The 20531-nt window shown below is 37.9% G+C and overlaps 1 protein-coding gene across 1 annotated transcript in view; it reads left to right on the top strand.

The window, feature by feature from the left end:
- SNX4 (sorting nexin 4) overlaps positions 1–9740 on the top strand; it is an 80511-nt gene extending 70771 nt beyond the window's left edge. Inside the window, exons 11-14 of the mRNA XM_027845286.1 lie at positions 4498–4597; positions 6275–6420; positions 7413–7527; positions 9609–9740. Coding sequence (XP_027701087.1) covers positions 4498–4597; positions 6275–6420; positions 7413–7527; positions 9609–9656 — 409 coding nt within the window. The 3' untranslated portion in view covers positions 9657–9740. The remainder of the gene's footprint in view (positions 1–4497; positions 4598–6274; positions 6421–7412; positions 7528–9608) is intronic.
- Positions 9741–20531: the final 10791 nt, after the last annotated feature.

The following is a 20531-nucleotide window of genomic DNA, read 5'->3' as shown; positions in this document are numbered from 1 at the left end:
AGTTCATATTTACCAGAATTTTTCTACTGATGTAGCTCTTAAGATGGGAAGGGGGAATTCTTAACCTGTTTTATTTACCTGATTAAATGTCTGAGAAACAAAACTTCCTTTGTTCTCCTGGATTGTATTAGGATAACTTTCATTGGGTTTTGGCATTTCCTTTACTTTACAAAACATGCTTAGCATACTGCTACAGTTACAGAAGTTTGGTAAATTACTAAATTAACAACTGTGACGTCTAATTTTATAAAGCGACATTTAATGAAACCACTATTGTGAAGACTTAAAACAAAGAAGAATAAGTGATGAGGAAGTGAAACCAGTTACAAGTCACTCATTCAAGAAATTTGAAAGTAAAATAAGGGAGAGAAATAGATCTATAACTGTGAGACAGCAGAGTCAAGGGAAACTTTTTACAAGATGAGTAGACCTGTATATCTTTGAAGGTAGAGGGGAAGGCTCCACTGTTGAAAGTAGAAATAACTTTAGGAAATAGGTAAGACACAGGGGCAACAAGGGTGACTGGGTGAGCCTTGAAAAAAGGGGAGGAAGAATAAAAGTTGCTTGTAGTGACAGTGAAAGGAAATGGTCATAATAGTTGTCATTTATAAAGTGTTCGAAGCCTTGACACATTTTATATACATTATTTCATTCTCATAACAACCTTGAGTTATCTATAGTAGATGAGTAAACTGTGCAGACTTGCTCATAATCACATAGTTAATAAGTGTATTACAGGTGGAATTTGAACCTAGGTCTTCTTAAAGTCTGACATTTTAGCCATATCCACACTGCCTCCTGTGTAAATACAGATAACCAAGGAGAAAGTGCTAACAATTGAAGAAATCCTGAAAAGCCTCATGTTAGAGACATAACACCTGGGTTGAGCTTTGAAGGAAGTCATGGATTCTCTGGAGAGGCTGTGCACCAAGGAATAGCACTCTACACATGGGGGCTAGTTTTGCTGGACTGTAAAATGTGTGAAGGGGAGTAATGTAAAACAAGTCTGAAAAGATGGGCTAGAGCCAGATTGTAAAGGGCTTTTTATGTTAAAGGAATCTGTATTTTCTCCTAGAGGAAATAGAGAGTCATTGAGATTTGTTGAGTTGGTTAATCACATGTCTAGAGCTGTGCTTTAGGAAGATAATTCTGGCAGCTGTGTGGTGGGTGAATTGGAGAGTAGAGAAACTTGAGGGAAGTATCCCAATTAAAAGGTTATTGTGGGCAAAGCCAAGATGGCAGAATAGCAGGAAGAATTATAGTGAGCTACTCCTTTCACCCTCAAACTCATGCAGTAAGTGCCCCAGACTAAATCTCAGACTGATAGGGAAATCCAAGAAAAAAGTTACACCAAGTCGTTTTTCCAGCCTCGGGAGATACTAGGAACAGGATCTGGCCAGGAGCAGCCAAATAGAGCACTCTGTTGTGAGGGAGAGGCTATACACTGGTGTAAGACAAGGTCCCAGACACATCCTAGGGCATCTCAACAGGAACAGGTGCCAAATGGCAGCTTTGTTGCTTGCTACCCAGTTCTGGGTTGTAGAGCCAGGGCTGACTGAGGAGAGGACCTGCACTCAGAAGTAGGAAGTTCAGAATCAAGAAGTAGTTTAGACCCCAGGATCATAGAGGTGTCTCATTTCCAGCCTGTGGCCCAGTCTAAAGCCTGCGGAGAAATAACCAGGTCAGGAATCCCAGACCAGAATGGACCCTGCATTTCTGTGTCTTTGAACAACCAGAGCTTCCTAGATGCCTTATAGGGGCTGAGCCCAATTGCTCACACCCAACCCCAAGTGAGGAACTTGCAAAGCTCAGGCCAGAGGACCGCAATCAGGCTTTACCCTGCAGAAGACTATTTTGGGTGTCCTGAAAGCTTGAAGTTCCCCAGCCTGAAATGTTCTAGAGATCCTGGAATAACAACACTCAATACCCCAAGAAATCAGCAAGAGGACCAATTTCCTTCCATGCAGAATTTGGCCCTAACATAAATCCAGAGTCAGAAAATAGTCTGGAAGAATGAGCAAACAAACAAACAAACAAACTAAATAAATAAATAAATGAAAGAATCCCACCATTTACAGCTATTATGATGACAGGACCCTCAAGACATAAACCCAGAAAAAAGAAATGACTCTAGAATATCTATAAGCAAAAACTCAAAGAAAAATGTAGCTTGGGCACAAGTTCAATTAGAATTCCTGGAATTCTTTTCTTTTCATTCTTTTCTTAAGATCATTGAGATACAACAGAACCACTCCCAGGTCTTCTGCCTAATTAAACTTCTGAAAAAATCAAGTACAGAATAGTTACAGTCAGGATCTCATATGATTTAGCAGGCATCATTATAATGGAGAGGAGAACTAGAATACCATAATTCAGAAGTCAAAGGATCTAGGCTCAGGTAATAATAACTTACCCAGCAAAACTGAGTATAATTAGAAAGGGGAAAAGATGAATCTTTAATGAAGTAGAGAACATCTAAGCATTCCTGATGAAAAGACCAAAGTGTGTAGAAACTTTGAAGTTCAAGTACAGGAGTTATTAGAAGCCTAGAAAGGTAAATAGGAATGAATAATGATGAGGAACTAAACAAGGATAAACCATTTACATTTTAATGGGGGAGATGATACATATGTTTCCCCTGAACCCTATCATCAAGGGTTATAGAGGAAGTCTAAATAGACAAAAGGCCTAGGAGTCGTTCTGCTTGATCATCTTCAGGAAAGAATGGAGAAGAGAAGATGATGCTATGTATAAGGCACTGATAAATGCTGTGTTCAGTATAAAGAGAAGATTTGTGGCTTAACATTTTTTTGATTGATGATATAGCACATATCAAGTATGAATATAAAATGATGGCATTGTTTTTAGGTGTCTTAATTCAGTTCTACCAATTTAAAAAAAAATTAAAAAACAAACCCTACTACAGTGTCTCATCATGGCATAAATCTGACCCTGAATTCTTAAAGGCTGTGCCAGTAGAGCACAAGGTCTGGCAAGTCATAAGCTGCTAACCTGAGGTTCTTAACCTTTTTTGTGTTATGGACTTTGGGCAGTCTGGTGAAGGCTATGGACCTGTTCTTAGAATAATATTTTTAAATACTCAAAATAAAATACATATGATTATAAAAACATCCAATTATATTGAAGTATTGATCCAAATATTTAAAAACCAAGTTCATGGACTCCAGGTTAAAAACCTCTGCAGTAAAGACTTAGAAGTATGGTCCATCACAAGGCCTATATTCAATTATCAGAAAACGAGTCTAGTTGGGCTGGCTAGAGGTGATGAATTTTTGAGCCACAGCAGCTTTGAGACCATTTACTAAGTCATAGAGGGGTGATGATCTGTGTTGGTCTTCATGCTAATCATGGTGGATGAGATCACAGATCTTATTGATGAACTCATAAGTCCTTAATAGATAAAATTATAAAAATCAGTTTTGTGAGATTTTATTTTAATGGAATAGAACCCCAATAGTGTCAGAAAAGAAAGAGCACCCATCTCACATTCTCACTATGGTACGTTGCATTTTTTAATTAAGAGGGGTTATGTTTTAGGGACTATACAATTATGAATTGTTTTATAACAGGCTTTTTTGTATTTAGGTAGTATCCCCAAGTATGAAATATTCATCAGAACTTTTCAATAAAGTTTTTAAAAATTAAACAAAACCTATATTTTTAAAAAGGTCTTAAACACACGTTTGCACAGTTATTTCTATTGCAATTTTAATCCATTTCTTGGTGCAGCAGATTGAGAACTGGCCTGGAAGCTGACCAGGGTTTAAGTCCTACCCTCTGACAGACGCATCCTTGCTGTGTGACCTTGGGCAAGTGACTTCACCTCTCAGTGCTTTAGGCAGCTTTCTGAGACTATAAGTTGCAGAGAAGATACCAGCCTGCATTACTAGAAGAAGTTTCTTCTTGGGGAGTTCCCTGTAACAATGGAATCACAGGTCCCTTCCCATACATGTCCATTCTTGTATAAAATTACGCATATACTTAAAATTACCAAGATGTGTTTATATTTATATATATTCAAGGACATAACCAAACTTTTTGATATGTTAGTGTCCTATGTTTTGCTGTTGGTTAATTTATGAAATTAGTTGTATTTGTTAATATTGGGCTGTTTAAATTTTTTTTTTTTTTTTTTTTGAATTCTAGCTATAGATAGCTGGTAGCTCAGTGAATAGAGCCCTGGGCCTGGAGTGAGGAAGACCTGAGTTCAAATGTGGCCTCAGACATTTACTAGCTTTGTGACCCTGGGCAAGTCACTCAACCTCTGTCTGCTTCAGTTTCCTTAATGTAAAATGGGGACAATAACAGTACTCACCTCAAAGGGTTGTTGTGAGAATCAAATGAGATGATATCTGTAAAGTGCTTAGTACAGCGCTCGGCACCTTGTTGGCACCACATAAGTGTTTATCCCGTTTTCTTCCTTCTCCCTATGAAAATGATTAGAAAGTCAAACGCGTGCCTCTCTTTTCCTCCCAGAGCGGTTTGTAGGAAACATGAACTAATGCAGTATGATTTGGAGATGGCTGCCCAGGATCTGGCGTCCAAAAAGCAGCAGTGCGAAGAGCTCGCGACAGGGGTGAGGGCACAAACGTGTAGCTATCACCGTGCAGTTGCATTGCATCTAATCGTAAGAGGTTCTGGTTCAGAAAGACATCTTTACTTGTATATTATTTATTTGTGACCTTTTCACGGAAAAAAGAAATGCTGCACAGTTGGTGTTATTCCTTAGTACGGTATTGGGGAGAACTCTGTAGATGTTGCTTTGTATGGTACAGTGGTAACTGATACCAGATTTGTTTCTATATTTATTGGGGGCGGGGGGCGGATGGAGGGCAGCAATCCAGACTTGTGATGTTACCAGTGGAGGGAATGCTCCTGGTGAAGAAACTCCCTCTTCGAAGCAAGTTGGCAGTTGTTTTGCAATTTATAGTCTTAGTTGCCTGGGCCAGTTTTATAAGAATTAATTTTTTAGTTCATCTTGAAAGGATTCAGTTAATTACTCTAAAAGAGTTTTCTGCATATTTTAGAAATTCTTTCTGTGAATACTTGTAAAGAATATTAGTTATTTTAAACTTCATGAGGACAGGGACCATATCCCATCTATCTTACCCTAGGCTTAACCAGTATTCTGTAGGTGGTGGATGGTTTTTAATTGAATTGGTATTAAACTGATATATGGGATTAAGGTAGACATTGTGAGAAGAATCTTTGATATGCTTTGTGCAACTCCATCATAATGGAGTTTTGTAATAATACTTTATATTGGTAAATGATTTTTAAAATCTGCAGAGCACTTTAATTTGAATTTTACACCAGCTCTGTCAGATGAGCAGGGCAAGTAGTATTATATGTAGCCCCATTATATTTTGGTCTGTACCACATGATATAATTTTGTGTTTCCTACTACTCAGAATCACAAAATGTCAAAGCGAGATGAGACTTTGTCATCTAGTCCAGCACCCGCCAAGTCCCAGAGAGGTGAAAGTGATTTGATCAGAGTCACACTACAAGTGGCAAAGTCACTTCCAGTTCTCTTTCTGCCGTATCCCACTACTCCACTTAGAGAAATTTAAATGTCTTCCCTAGAAAGCTAGGGTTAGAGCCCATTTCTTCTACCTACTAGTCTGTTGTTCTTTCCACCAGGCCATGCTGCCCTTCATTAAAGGAGGTAACAACCAGTGTGAATGGGCCAGGCACTCAGTTTTTACCTGTAGTGGTGATGGGATTCAGTGAGCCCTAGGTATATTCTTATCTATTTTTTCTTGTGATTAGTGTGTGACATAGCTAACTGTAGTTTGTAGTGGTGTGTGAAATAGGTAGTTTGGTTTAATTTTTTTTTTTGACTCTGGAAAAATTCCAGGCTATTTTTGAATAGGTTTATTTATCCTTTTACCATGTAAAAGGAGATGTCATTCCCTCACTAATCTCCAAAGATGGGGAAAAGGAGAGTAATGAAGTATGAATTTAGGATACTCTCCTCATGCACTACTATCTGTTGCCAAAATTTAATTTTCTTGGCTTGTGAGTAGATGACATTTTCAGCCTGAGGTAAGCAAATTTTAACAAGTTTTTACCTTTTTAGTTTGTTTTCCTAGGTGGCTTTTTCTGTTACAATAATCTTATTTGGTACTATAATTAAACCAAAAGGATACTTTCTGAGAGTATACCCTGGCACAAGATTTTTACTTCTTTGGGGGATGGGGAGTAGGGAAGGAAGTAGCTTTTTATTTATTTACTTACCAATTGCTCTTAGACTGTGAGGACATTCTCCCTGAAAGGAATGACTAGTAAGCTGTTCGGTCAAGAGACTCCAGAGCAAAGAGAAGCCAGAATAAAGGTGCTAGAGGAACAGATACATGAAGGAGAAGAACAACTGAAGTCTAAGAATCTGGAAGGCAGGTAAAAGTGCAGAGAAACTTAACAGAACTTCATTTTAGAAAGCATGAAATATTACCGTGGAGGTCATTGGCTTTCAACTGAGATAGCTTATTCAAAGAGGAATCCTTGTAGCAATGGCAATTAAAAGACAGAATAGTTGAGGATCTCCTAAAAATTTAGTGTAATTTATGTACCTGAAAATGTGCACAACTTCTATGCTTTATATTTTGATGTCTTCAGGGATGAATATTGGTTAAAATTGACCATGAAGCATATATAAAGTGATCATTTTTGTAGTTTGTGATGTTCAATTGCCATCTGACTGACTTTTCTTATTTACCTCAATCAGTTAATGAACTAACAGACTTAGCAGTATTTCTGTTTGCGTTTTTTTCATTAAAAATGTAAATGCTGTTCATTTCCTCTAAAGCTAGTTCCTAAGAAATCAGAGTCAATTCAAAGATTCTTTTGCTGTTAGAATAAAAATGACAAATGCAGTTCACACAAAGTTTTTAAAAACCATAGTTGTCCACGAAAACAAACATAACACATGGTAAACTCAACTTATTAAATGTTTAAGCATTTGCTTTATATTTGCTTGGTGCTGTAGGAACACAGATGAGCCATATTCATTTTTACAGAAAAGCTGTACATTTTCACATGACCAAGGGAAGCAGTTTATGCAGATATATCTACCAAGTTTGGGGGAACCAATTCAAGTAGCATTTCCTTGCTTCTTTGAAAAGTACAGTTTGACACTGCTTTGCATCATACCTAAGACAGACTTTCTTCGCACACTGTAGTCACTTAGTAAATACTTGTTGAATTGAACTGTGGCAAAGCATGTATTTTTAAAGGAAAAGGTGTGTCTTCACGGAAGTGAAATATTTTACCCAGTGATTTAAAACATATGTACACATTCATAAAGTTCAAACCAGAATAATGTAACTGACATTAACAGTCCCATTTGCGTAAGTAAGCCCAATGATGACTCTGCCTTAATTTCATTACAGAGAATTTGTGAAAGCTGCTTGGGCAGATATTGAACGCTTCAAAGAGCAAAAGAACCATGATTTAAAGGAGGCTCTCATAAGCTATGCAGTTATGCAAATTAGTATGTGCAAAAAGGTAGGTCTACAATAGACCCTGAGTGAGCTTCAGATTTGTGTACATTTGGGGAGAATTTTAGAGTTTTATTATGTCTAAATGCTATTGTGATGCCAGAAGAATTAATTTTTTTGCTTTTTAAAGTCCATAATGCCAGAATTTTTAAGTTTTTGAAATTTCATCTTATTACTTTATCAAATTTTATAGACAGATAGTGTTTTGAGTTTGTAAATTTGTGCGGAGGATCTGTCTGAAAACTTGTTGCACTCACAAATAATACTGTTAACCTTTAAATGTATGTTTTAGATATTTAAGAATTTTTTACACCAATAGAGTGATCAAAATCTGGAACACACTCTGCATTATTATTTCTTAATAATAACTCACATTTATATGAAGTATTTCAGTTTTCAAAGCTGTACTTTAGCATTTTCTAATTGGTGCTAAGTGAAGTGGAATTTGGCAGTTAATTCGTTGAACTTGATCCGTAAGAACAGCCTTCCCCCTCTCCCTACCCCCATCCTGACCTGAAATTTATCAGTGTAGGGAACTGTGTGGAAATTTTTCCTGGACTGGGTTGAAGTACCTTCTCTGAGACCAAGCTTGGCTGTCTCCCACCATTCAGTTTCGGTTGTTTTGTTGTTGCTGTTATTTCCATTTCCATTGCTATAGTCATTGTGTATATAATTTTCCTATTTCTGGTTACTTTATAACAGTTCACGTGTCTACCCGTACTTTTCTGCATTTGTCATTCGTTGTTTCTAATGGCACAGTAATATTACATTGCATTCATATACCACAGTTTAGTCATTGCCCTATCAATAGGCATCAACTTTTTTTCTAGTTCTTTGCTACTACAAAAAAGTATTGCTGTAAATATTTTTCTTTTTGTCATTAATCTTTGGGGTATGTGCCTAGCAGTGGACTCTCTTGGTCAAAGGGTATAGAAATTTTAGTCGTTCTCTTTGAATAATTTTGATTTGCTTTCCAGAAAGATAGGACAAATTCACAGCTCAGCCAGCATTGCATTGCTGGGCCTATCTTTCCTAGCCCCTCCAATATTGACTATTTCTTAGGGTTGTTTTGCTTTTCATTTCACTTATTACTGATTTGAAGCATTCTTTCATGTGATTGTTAATAGTTTACATTTCTTCTTGTGAGAACTGTTCAAATCCCTTTGACAGCTTTTCTATTGGGGAATAGCTTTTGGTCTATATTTCTGTTAATTGTTGGTGTTCTTGGCCATCAGACCCTTCTCCAGAGATATTTAATACAAAGATTTTTTCCCCCATCAACTCTTTCCCTAGTTGCATTAATTTTGTTCATGTAAAACTTTTTAAATTTGATATATTTGAAATGATCTGTTTTATCTTATATGATCACTTATATTCTTGCTTGATTGGAAATTGACTTCCTAGCTATAGCTGTGAAAGGTATCTTCTAATTTTTTATGATATGATCTTTAATTTATTCAATTCAAGCATCCATTTTGAGTTGATTGTAGTATCTAGTGTAAGATGTTATTCTAAACCCAATATTTGCCAGAGCACTTTTGGCTTTCCTCAGTAATTCCTTTCGATATTCCTTTCAATTCCTTTCCTATCTTGCATGCCTTTTCATCCTGTGCAATTTTTTTTTATCTTTCCATAAATCCTCCATAGAGGATTCATTCAATGCCCTTGAGACCTTCCTCTGGTTCTTTTATTATTTCTTGGATACTTGTGCAACATTTAGACTGTGTATCTCTTTTTCTCTCATGCTCACTAAATTACTGACTTACCTCATTTTCCATTCCTACTTGTCTTTAATGATGTCTGTTACACTGCTTTTATCATGAGTCTTTTTAAAAAGCCATGCTTCCAGTTTTACAGTGGCAGTTTTGAAGTCCAAACCACTTGTTCCTGGCCTACAGACAGAGTATGTTATGTAGTAGGATGGACATATTATGGGAGTTAAGACTTTCCAAAACTTTAGATATTAATTAGTTTATTTGAATTGCTTTTTGATAATTTTTTGCTCTTAATGCAAAAGCTAATGTACCGAGGAATCAAATACTTAGTTTTTCAGAACCCTTTGTGAGTCATGTTTCCATTTTCTTTTAGGGAATTCAAGTGTGGACCAATGCTAAGGAATGCTTCAGTAAGATGTAATCCTGTAGAAATGAATTCCTCTTCAATCAAGTGCCCCAGAACAGAAGCACAAGTACATAATGAAGACTTAAGTTGCTACCTGATATACACAAAAACTTACAATTTAATCATTTGAGTAAATACAGTGTTCTTTATGCTGATTGTAGTTGTTAGAATAGCACAAAAAAGGAGATGTTTTAATGAAGATTAACATTGAAATTAAGACCTTATGGTGATCCCCCCAAAGTCATTTGGTATTGTTTGAGAGGATTCTGAACTAGTAAAAGTCCCATTGTTAGGTCATGTTTATATGTCCTTTCAGCCCATGCTCTCTCTATAAATGTGTAAAATGATTTAGAGAGTGTTTACTTAAGATTATATTCTTGAGGTTTACCTAGAAAAGATGGCCAAGTGGAAACTCACCAGAGTGCTGTGGGGGTGATTTTTACTTGCCTTATAGTTGAGCTATTTGCTTTGACAAAAGCTCAGCAGAAACTTAGTGTGAAATCTAAGCTATTCCATCCATACCTCCTCAGCACCCGTGTGAGAAATGTATGCATACACTAGAAAATGCCTTCAACTTTGTGCTTCACCAGAATTTTGATATTGGACAAAAATTTTATACTGCCAACAAAGAAGACAACTCTTTAAATGAGTAGTAGAGTCCATTGTCTTGGATTAGTAGAAAGCCTTTTAATTGAATATGTTAAATATAATAAGGAAGTTTCCAAATCATTTTTTCAAACCCGAGCGATTAGCCTAAATTAGCTTGGTTTCGCTCTTAACGTATGGTGTTTCAGGGTACAAGATGTAACATTTCAGTGTATAAGATATATATGTCAACAATATATGTGGTATCTTCATTATTAACATCCTTCTTTTATACTGCTTGGCTGTAATTTTGTAAAGAAAAATGAATAAATTATATTGATTTTTTTTTTGTTTGGTTTTCATGATACAGTATGTTCAAAAGCCAGGCATCTTTATTTTTTGCTAGCTTTGCAGAATCTTAAATGTGAACTTGCTGTTTCTAATTATATGAAATAACAATAATCCACTACTAGTTAGCATTTGACTTTTTTACATGTTGAAAATGTTGCAAAATATTGTGAAATTGCCAGACTTAATAAAAGAAAGAAGCATTGTGCTAATTTTCATATGAGATGCGTTAATTTAACAAAATGATTCATAACTATTAATACCTCATTTCCTTTATCTTGGGATATGTTCCTTAGATTTCATTCTCCTCCACCTTGTGGCCCCTTCCCTCGCTCCTCCCCAGCTACTAGTTTTTTTTTGTTTGTTTCAGTATTTCATTGTATATGCTTTTTTGGAACAAAATGTTTGTTTTAAAAATAAGGAGTCATATTGAAATGTGATTTAACATTTTTTGTTTTATTATTCTCTTGGGTTTTATGAAAGGTAAAACTGGTACAAGGAAAGCTCATCTGTTAAAATGAACGTTTTTGTTGGAGATAAGACAACCTTTCCATTTGATATTAAAAAAAAGACAAACATTAGGCACAAACTAAAAAGTGACAGTGGCCAAATGTATAGCTTACCTTTCTCACTCCCATCCACTTCTCTTTAATTTGGAAAAAAAAAAGGAACCAAACTGTTCTTTTTAGCTCCATTCCAAATAAGTAAAATAAAATTCTTGAATATTTTTTAAATTTTTTTATAAATAAATATATACCTATGTAATAGCATGTCTTGATTAGGTCCTTTTTTGCTTGCTTTTTGACCTTGTCACCAAAAGATGCTGTGGAGTAGTTTCCCTTCATATTTTAGGGGACTAGTTTATCTTTTAAAATTGTGTAATTCAATAGCTAAATTTTTCCCAACCTTAAAAATCTCTTCAGAGACATTTTGTGATAGAAAGCATTTTGGCATGATTACCAAAAAGAGATAAGACATATATAAATAGACTAGGCAAAATTCCTTCTAGTCTTCAAGTTCCATTTATTAAAAAAAAGTATTCATTTCAATAGTTTTTTAATTATTTGGTTTAATTCTCAGAATTAAAAGTAAAAACCCGATATAATCAATGAAAGATTTAAAAAGTCTTTTAAACTCATTTTTAAAATAAATACAAAGACACCAACATTGCATCTCAGTGTGAGTTTATGTGAGTCACTAATGATTGCAACATATAACACGCACCAAAACAAAGACTAAAGAATCATTTTAAAATCCATTTATTTTTAGGAAAAGACACACATTTGTTTTTGTATTAAAGGACAAGGTTCAGCTGAAAGAGTATCATCCTCTCAGTCCTCCAGGCTGGTAACATGACTGTCATCCTTGACTCCTCACTCTCCCTTAATCTCCCTAGCCAGATTGTTGCCAAGGCCTGTTGATTTCACCCTTGCAACATCTCTTGGTTAAGCTCCTTTCTCTCCTCTGATACTGCCACTGCTGTGGTGCAGGCCTTCATTTCCTCATGCTTGCACTACTGTAATGGCCTCCATTCAGTTCACAAAGTGCAGTTTGAACTGTGTCACCTCCCACCCTCCACTCAGTAAACTCAAGTGGGTTCCTATCCCTGCAGGATCAATATAAAATCTTCTAGTGTTCAAAGCCCTTCATAACCATCCTCCCACATGTGTGCCTTTCCAGTCTTACATCTCCCTCCATGTACTCTTCAGTCCAGTGACACTGGCTTCCTTGCTGTTCCATGAGCAAGATGCTCCATCTCTTCCCTCTAGGCACATTCACTGGCTGTCTCCCTCATCTCTGCCTTCTGGCTTCCCTGACTTCCTTCAGGTCTCAGCTTAAATTCTACCTTTTACAGGAACCCTTTCCCAATCTATCTTAACTCTAATGCCTTCCCTCTGTTGATTATTTTTTGTATCCAGCTTGCTTTAGTACATAGTTGTTTCCATGTTGTTTCCCCCATTAAATTGTGAGCTCCTTGAGAACAGGAACTGTCATTTGTCTTTCTTTGTATCCCTAGTGCTTAGCACAGTGCTTGGCACATAGTAGGTTTTTAATAAATTTTTTTTGACTGACTAAAACTTATTTGGGGGCATCTAGGTAGCACACTCTATCTAGTGCTGGGCTTGGAGTCAGGAAGACTTATATTCCTGAGTTCAAATCTGGCCTCAGGCACTTACTAGCTGTGTGACCCTGGGCAAGTCACTTAACCCAGTTTGCCTCAGTTCCTCTTATGTAAAAAGAGCTGGAAATGGAAATGGCAAAACACTCCAGTATTTTTGTCAAGAAAACCCCAAATGGGTCATGGAGAGTTGGGTACAACTGAAACAACTGAACAACCATTTTTAAAAAGTATGTAACAGAAAAACCAGGATTTTGCCAAATAGAATTTACAATTTTATTAAATCTGAAATCTCCGTAACACATGGCATTTCAGACTTTCCAGTCCCATATTACAATGACGTTGAAACGTTTATTGTTAATATACTGTAATTTTACATGTATATTCTTATATAGGATATCCCAAAATCAGTGTAGTTTTAAGCTATTCAAGCTTAAAACTGCCCTAAGATTTTTCATATACCCTGTATATATTTACTTTATTGCAGGAAAAATCTTTTGCAACGGTCACTCCTGAAAAATGTACTAATGTTAAATCTACTTTTACAATTCTTAATCATGACTTTTAAGAACACTTTTTTCCCGGGGCAGAGCCAAGATGGCGAAAGGAAAGCAGTGACTTGTTTGAGCTCTCCCCCAAACCCCTCCAAATACCTATAAAAAATGGCTCTAAACAAATTCTAAAGCAGCAGAACCCACAAAAAGAGCAAAATAAATTTCCAGCCAAAGACAGCCCGGATGGTTGATCGGAAAGGTATATCGAGTCCGGCGGGGAGAGGAGCACAGTGTGGTGTGGGCGCGCAAGCCACAGTGACCCTGGAGCAGGCTTCAGAGGACTGAATCGCAGGCAGCTGTGGCAGTTTCCAGACTTCTTAACCCACAAACTCCAAAGACAACTTAGAAGGTCAGTGGGAAAAGTCTGTGACTGCAGTGAGAGAAGGACCTAGCTGTTTCCTGAGCTTCTGGCCCACAGACTGAGGGGGTATTGAGTGGCTGATCAGAGGGGGATTGCAGGGATCTCTTGCTCTGCCCGTGCTTGGATCTGGGTCACAGTTCTGAGGAGAGGTCCTGGGGCGAAGAGGAGTGCTGGCGTGGTGGTGGAGGGGAAACACCTCGCCCCCTTATCATAGCACCTTGGAAGAACAGAAAATTTTCAGGTCCCTAGAAGTAGCTTTGAAAACAGCTGTACAAACCCCCAAAGCTTGGGACAGTACATTCTCCACATTGGGAGCAGACTCTTACCTTAACAAAGAGTTTAAAACTCAAGTAATTGGCCGGGATCATGAGCAAAAAAGGCGCAAAAAGAGTCAGACTATATCATCTTACTTTGGTGACAAAGAAGACCAAAACATACAACCAGAAGAAGACAACAAAGCCAAAGCTCCTACATCCAAAGCCTCCGAGAAGAATATGAATCAGTCCCAGGCCTTGGAAGAGCTCAAAAGGGATTTTGAAAAGCAAGTAAGAGAAGTAAAGGAAAAACTGAGGGTTTTGCAAGAAAATCATGAAAAACAACACTTTTTTCCTATCAGAAATGATCCACCTAATCCATAGACTATGAAAAAGAATCACAAAACCCAAGTTAACTTAATTTTGATTATTTTTATAGAGACAGTAATTCAATACTACATTCATTGGCTTTTTAAATTAAAAGAATTAAACATTTATTAAAGAAAACATTCCCTTAGATTATAAGCTCCTTGAGGGCACACTGGTTATTTGTGTGTATATGTGTGTACATGTACATTCTGTATTAGAGGCAACTTGTGGCTCAGTGGATAGCTGGGCCTAGAGTCAGGAAGACCTGAGTTCAAATCCAGCCACAGACTCCTCCTAGCTATGTGACCCTGGGCAAGTCACTCAACCTCTGATTGCCTGACAAAATGGATCCACTGGAGAAGAAAATGGCGAAGCACTCTAGTATCTTTGCCAAGAAATCCTCCTCCCAAAAAAATGGTGTCATGAAGGGTTGGATACAACTGAACAACAATCCTTTCTCTCTCCCTGCATAGTACTTTGCATATAGCCTTAATAGTCAGTAAACATTTACTAAGTAAACATTTATTAAAATACATATATGTAAGGGAAGGGCAAGGATACAGGATGCCAAGAAACATAAGTGGAGTATACATAGTATTGTATAAGTGCATTAGAAGACTGACACAATGAGAGGTAGTAGTAAGACCTGGGTTTAAATTCCAACTGACACTTGCCACCTTTTGACCATGAGAAAGTCCGTGACTTCTTTCTGGCTCAGTTTCTTTATCTGTCACAGAAGGATAAGAACAGCACCCACACCACTGGGTTGTGAGAATCTAATGAGTTCTGGAGAAACTTTAAGCACTATATAAATGTCAGCCTCTATAGTCTAACTCCTCCTCTATCCTCCACCCAAATTTACCCCATCCCTTCTTTATCCCACTGCAATTTCACTTAATGTGGCTCACCCTCCCTTGACTATCTTTCTCCCTTGTGAGTTTCATGATATAGACCCAGGAGGATCAGAAAGATATTCAACTGGTGGCATTGACCTTTCCCTTTCCTGAAGGCCTTCCCTTCTCTATGACCATTAAAGTCTGAGCCATGCACATTAGTGCTTGATGTAAGTCTTTAAGCTACACATAGTTAGTAAGCGTCTCAGATGAGATTTGAACCTAGTCCTTCCCAACTCCAAATCTGATGTTCTAGCTACTCTATAAGACATTGAAATGGCCTTGAATGATGGAGCCATGGTAAGAATTGGAGCCTGCAAAGTGATGTGATAAAAACAGCATCTTATAGCAAGTCATCTGGCAGTGTGTTGGATTTGAAGTGCTCTGCAGAGTATAAAGAGAAATCAGAGCTTTTTGTCTGACTCTGAAGCATTTTACATTTGCAGGATTCCTTGTGAGTACTGGATTTATTAGTACTTAATACTTTTCTAAGGAGTCATTTTCATTTTATATGGTGAAATGACAGAAAAGTGTTTGTGATTCAAAAAGATGAGTTTAATTTACAGATTTTGTCTAAACGTGGGGTGTGGGTGTGTAAAGGGGTGGGGAATGAGGATGGCTATAAAAGCAGAGTGCAGCTTGTGGGGTATGAATTTTAAGAGTCCTGTCTCCACCACTGCTTCTCTACCCCATCATCTCCGAATACAAGTCACCAAGCATCACAAAATCTAGGACCCATAGAGCATATTTCCTCAGGCTTCCATCACACATCTATCCAAAGTGTAGCCTAATAGCTGCTTAATTCTATATACTCAAATAACTAAATTCTCTCCTATAATGTGTGTGTCCCTGCTGCCTAACAACAGTCTGTGTGCTTCCTTAATCCTTTTAAAACACAGTTCTCAACTTAGCTAGACATAACCTGATCCACCTGCCCTTACCAGCCCAGCCCTGTCCTACCCTAGACCCATTCTACCTCTTTTTACTCCTCTGTTCATCCCTCTCTATTTTGTCCCATGGAACTCTTTCTATCATGAGCAAACTCCCCTTTCCTATAAATGCTTCCATATCCTTGCATTAATTAAAATTTGACTTTCCCCTGAGATAACCATTTCCTTCACTGGAAGCTACTCCTTCCATTTCTTTTTCTTTTTCTTTTTTTTTTTTTTTTGGTGAGGCAATTGGGGTTAAGTGACTTGCCTAAGGTCACACAGCTAGTGAGTGTTATGTGTCTGAGGCTGGATTTGAACTCAGGTCCTCCTGACTCCAGGGCTACTCCTCCTATTTCAATGAGAGCTGAAGAGAGTTCACCCTATTTCTTGCTTAACCTCTGCTGATTCCAGGCCACTGTGACCTTCAACCTTCGCCAGGTAGCTGGTGGTACAGTAGATAAAGCACAAAGCCTAGAGCCAGGAATACCTGAGTTTAAATCCCACCTCAGGCACTTACTACCTGTGTGACCCTGGGCAGGTTACTGGACCTCTGCCTCAGTTTCCTAAAATGGAGATAATAATAGCACCTATTTCACAGGATTGTTGTGACAATCAAATGATTCACATTTGTAAAGCACCTAGCATAATACCTGGCACATAGTAGGTGCTTAATAAAGACATTCCTTTCCCTCTTTTGAGGCTGACGATATATGCTTAGATCACCTTCTTCCCATCTTTATTACTTATCAGAGCCTAACTCAGGCTTTGCCTCTTTCCATTTACAGGCTTATCCTCATCAACCTCAAGATCAACTTTGCTTGCTGATCCTTTTAATTCCTTAGCTTAAGTTTCTTGACTTCAGCTAGTGAACCTCACCTCTGCTCTATTTTAAGAATACACTGGCATAACCACACTCCAAATAAAATACTACCCCTTAACTTTAAGATTTCATCATCTGAAATTCCTCTTACTACCACTTCCTATCCTGCTTCTCATCACTCATCCTGATCTTGCTCTTTGCTCTCCCATCCAGACCTTCACTTCCTCAGCCCTTATTCTGCCAGCTGTCAGCTTCCTCTTGGCATCAGTTGTTTCTACCAGCCTGAATCCTTGGTTGTACATTTGTTTACTTCAACAAGCACTTATCAAGCACCTATTGTATACAGAGCAGTATACTATAAATTGGTTGAGATACAAAGATAAGAAGCTATAAGATAAACCTTTGTAGAACTTATGGGGACGAGGTGGGGGATATGATGTACTCAAATAACTGTAACACATAAGCCCATAAAAGATATGTAGGAAAAGTACTTTGTGAGGTCTGAAGGGGATAAGATCATTGCCAACAAGGAGGCAACAGCCAGGGAAGCACTTTGGTTGGATTTAGGTTGGGTTTCAAAGGAAGGAAAGAAATTCCCTAGGCTGGGGGTAGGGAATTCAATACACAGAGTGTAGAGAGGGGATGGCAAAGTAGTCTAGTGGAGTGCTCAAAGTCAAGTAATGACATAAAGCTGGAAAAGCAGATTATTGCCGTATTGTGGAAGTTCTTAAATGCCTATTTGTAGTGTGTACTATTTTGCATAAAACAGGTGCTTGATAAATGTTTATTGAAGTAAATGGAAATTTTATTTATTAAGCATTAGGGAGTTACTGGAAATTTTTGATCAAAGCAGCAACATGACCAGACTTGTTTATAAGAAAACTCTAGCAGTGACGTGAAAAAGGTATGAGATGAGATGGGATGGGATGGATTGAGAAAGAGTGAAGATGGGACATCAGTTGCCTAGTCCCACAACATCTGGGCAATCTAGCCTCTTCTCTGTACCACCTAGACCTCATCACCTCACACCTGGACTTTTACAACACCCTCTTAATTAGTCTCCCTGCCTCTGGTCTCTCCAGTTTCTCTTCCATATAACTGCCAAAGTGGTATTTCTAAACACAGATCTGACCTTGCTGCTTCCCTATTCAGTAAACCCCACTGGCTCCCTTTTACCTCTGCGTAAGGGGTTCTTAACCTTTTTTGTGTCATGGATACTTTTGGCATTCTAGTGAAGTCTATAGATCCCTTCTCAGAATAATGCATAAAATAAACAAAAATAATGCATAAGATAAAATAGTAGGATTACAAAGAAACCATTTTATTGAAATATAGTTTTAAAAAGGTTTTAAAAAGCAAGATTACAAATCCCTGCTTTAAGATGAAATACAAACTCCTCTGTTAAAGAGCTTCACAACCTGGCTTCAACTTAACGTTTAAGAATTATCCCAAAGGGATATAAAACTGTGCATACCCTTTGACCCAACAATACCACTACTAGTTCTGTATCCCAAAGATACCGTAAAAAGGGAAAAGGATCCACATGTACAAAAATATTTATAGCAGCTCTTTTTGTGGTGGCCAAGAATTGGAAATTGACGAGATGCCCATTAATTAGAGAGTGGCAGAACAAATTGTGGTATATGAATGTGATGGAATACTATTCTTCTATAAGGAAATGATGAGCAGATGGATTTCAGAAAAACCTGGAAAGACTTTCATGAACTGATGCTGAGTGAAGTGAGCAGAACCAGAGGAACACTGTACACAGTAACAGCAACATTATACTATGATCAACTATGATAGGCTTAGCTCTTCTCAGCAATACAACCATCCAAGACAGTTCCCAAAGACTCGTGATGGAAAATGCTATCAACATCCAGAGAAAGAACTAAGAATGCAGATCGAAGCATACTATTTTCACTTTTTTTTTGTTTTTTCTTTTTTGTGGTTTTCCCCTTCTGTTCTTATTCTTCTATTACAACATAACTAATGTGGAAGTATTAACATGATTGTACATGTAAAAAAAAAAGAATTATCATATATTATTCCCCTTCATACACTTTTTGTTCTTGCCAAACTAGTGTTCTTGCTTTTCCTCACAGATGACACTCCATCCCTTTGCTTTTCCAAAAGACGTCCCCAATTTCTGAAAGTACAGTCCCTCTTGACTTCTGCCTTTTAAAATCCTTAGTTTTCTTCAAAGATCAGCTCAAAAGCCTTTTTTTTTTTTTTTGTGAGGCAATTGGGGTTAAGTGATTTGCCCAGGGTCACACAGCTAGTGTCAAGTGTCTGAGGCTGGGTTTGAACTCAGGTCATCCTAACTCCAGGGCTGGTGCTATATCCACTGCGCCACCTAGCTGCCCCCTCAAAAGCCTTTTTGAGACTTCTTGACTCCCTTATGGGCAACCTGCACCTACGCCCTCTCCCCCATTTCCTTGAATTTATTTTTTTTTTATTAAATGAGATTATATTTGTAAAATGCTTAGCACAGTACCTTACACATAGTAGGTACTTAACAAATGCTTATTCTCTTCCCTTTCTTATTTTGTCTACGTTTATATGTTAAACGTTACGTGTTATGGTATCCCCCTAGTACAGTGGAGGTTCCTTGAGTGCATCGATTGTTTTGCTTTTATTTTTGTATCTCCAGCACCTAGCACAAGACCTAACACATAAGTGCTTAATAAATGTTCATTGATGAATAGTTTCAGCCCTCAATGTGAAGAAGGTTAATCAGTTACCCCAGCTTGGATTAATCATTTCTAGCTATACCATGAGAGGATTGATGAATTGCCTCACTTTGCTTTAGTCCTGGCTTCCGCATAAAGAGTGGGGTCTGTACATAGCTTGAGATCTTTGTCTCTGCCTCCCACCCCCAAGGTCTCCACTTAAGCCGTGATGTACTTCCCCTTTGGGTCTCACGATACTGGGGAGGTGTGCCTAGGACATCTCCCACCACTTTAGGTCCCGATTGTTTGGTTCTGTTTTTCTAGGAGGGATGATAGGACAAATTCAAGGGAAACCAACTCTGCCCCCAAAACGGCACAAGATAGTTGGGGCTGGCATTGTTTTATACTTAGAAAGGCAAAGGGAGCTAGAAGCTTTTATAAGTGCCAGTCTAGGGCAAACTGACACAAGCAGGACATATACCACCTGGTCAATAGGGGAGAAGAGGTATAGAGGGCTGATTCATTCTAAGCTGGCCAAGAGTGGAAACTGGAGATTTATTTGAATGCAAGTATGAAGTATAGTCTCTGAGAGTCCTTTGGCAAAGAAGGTAGGGAATTACAGGACCCAAGAATGCAACAAACTTCAAATTTCAAAAGTGTGGAAAGAGGCACTCTCTGATCTGCATGTGTCTTGAGCTATAAACATTCAACTTACACCACATGGGCCAACTACCTAGATAGTCTCCTGGGAAAGTCTCCTGGGGAACTACAAGAAAATGGGCGTGTCAATGCACTGTTCTTGGCATTGTAGATCTTCTGGAACATGTCAAAACATCAGAAGACTGTAAAGAACCTGACCTATAGGAGATAAAGTGGTACTGGGAACTGAGTTGCAGAAAGTAGAGCTACAGAGGACAGTGAGCAAGCAGTGTATGAACTGAGATCTGCTGAAGGGAAAGCAACTTGGCACCAGAGGAGGAGCA

Source organism: Vombatus ursinus, unplaced genomic scaffold, assembly GCF_900497805.2.
Source record: "Vombatus ursinus unplaced genomic scaffold, bare-nosed wombat genome assembly UNPS02014959.1, whole genome shotgun sequence".
NCBI classification, from domain to species: domain Eukaryota; kingdom Metazoa; phylum Chordata; class Mammalia; order Diprotodontia; family Vombatidae; genus Vombatus; species Vombatus ursinus.
This window is presented reverse-complemented; position numbering and strand designations above follow the sequence as displayed.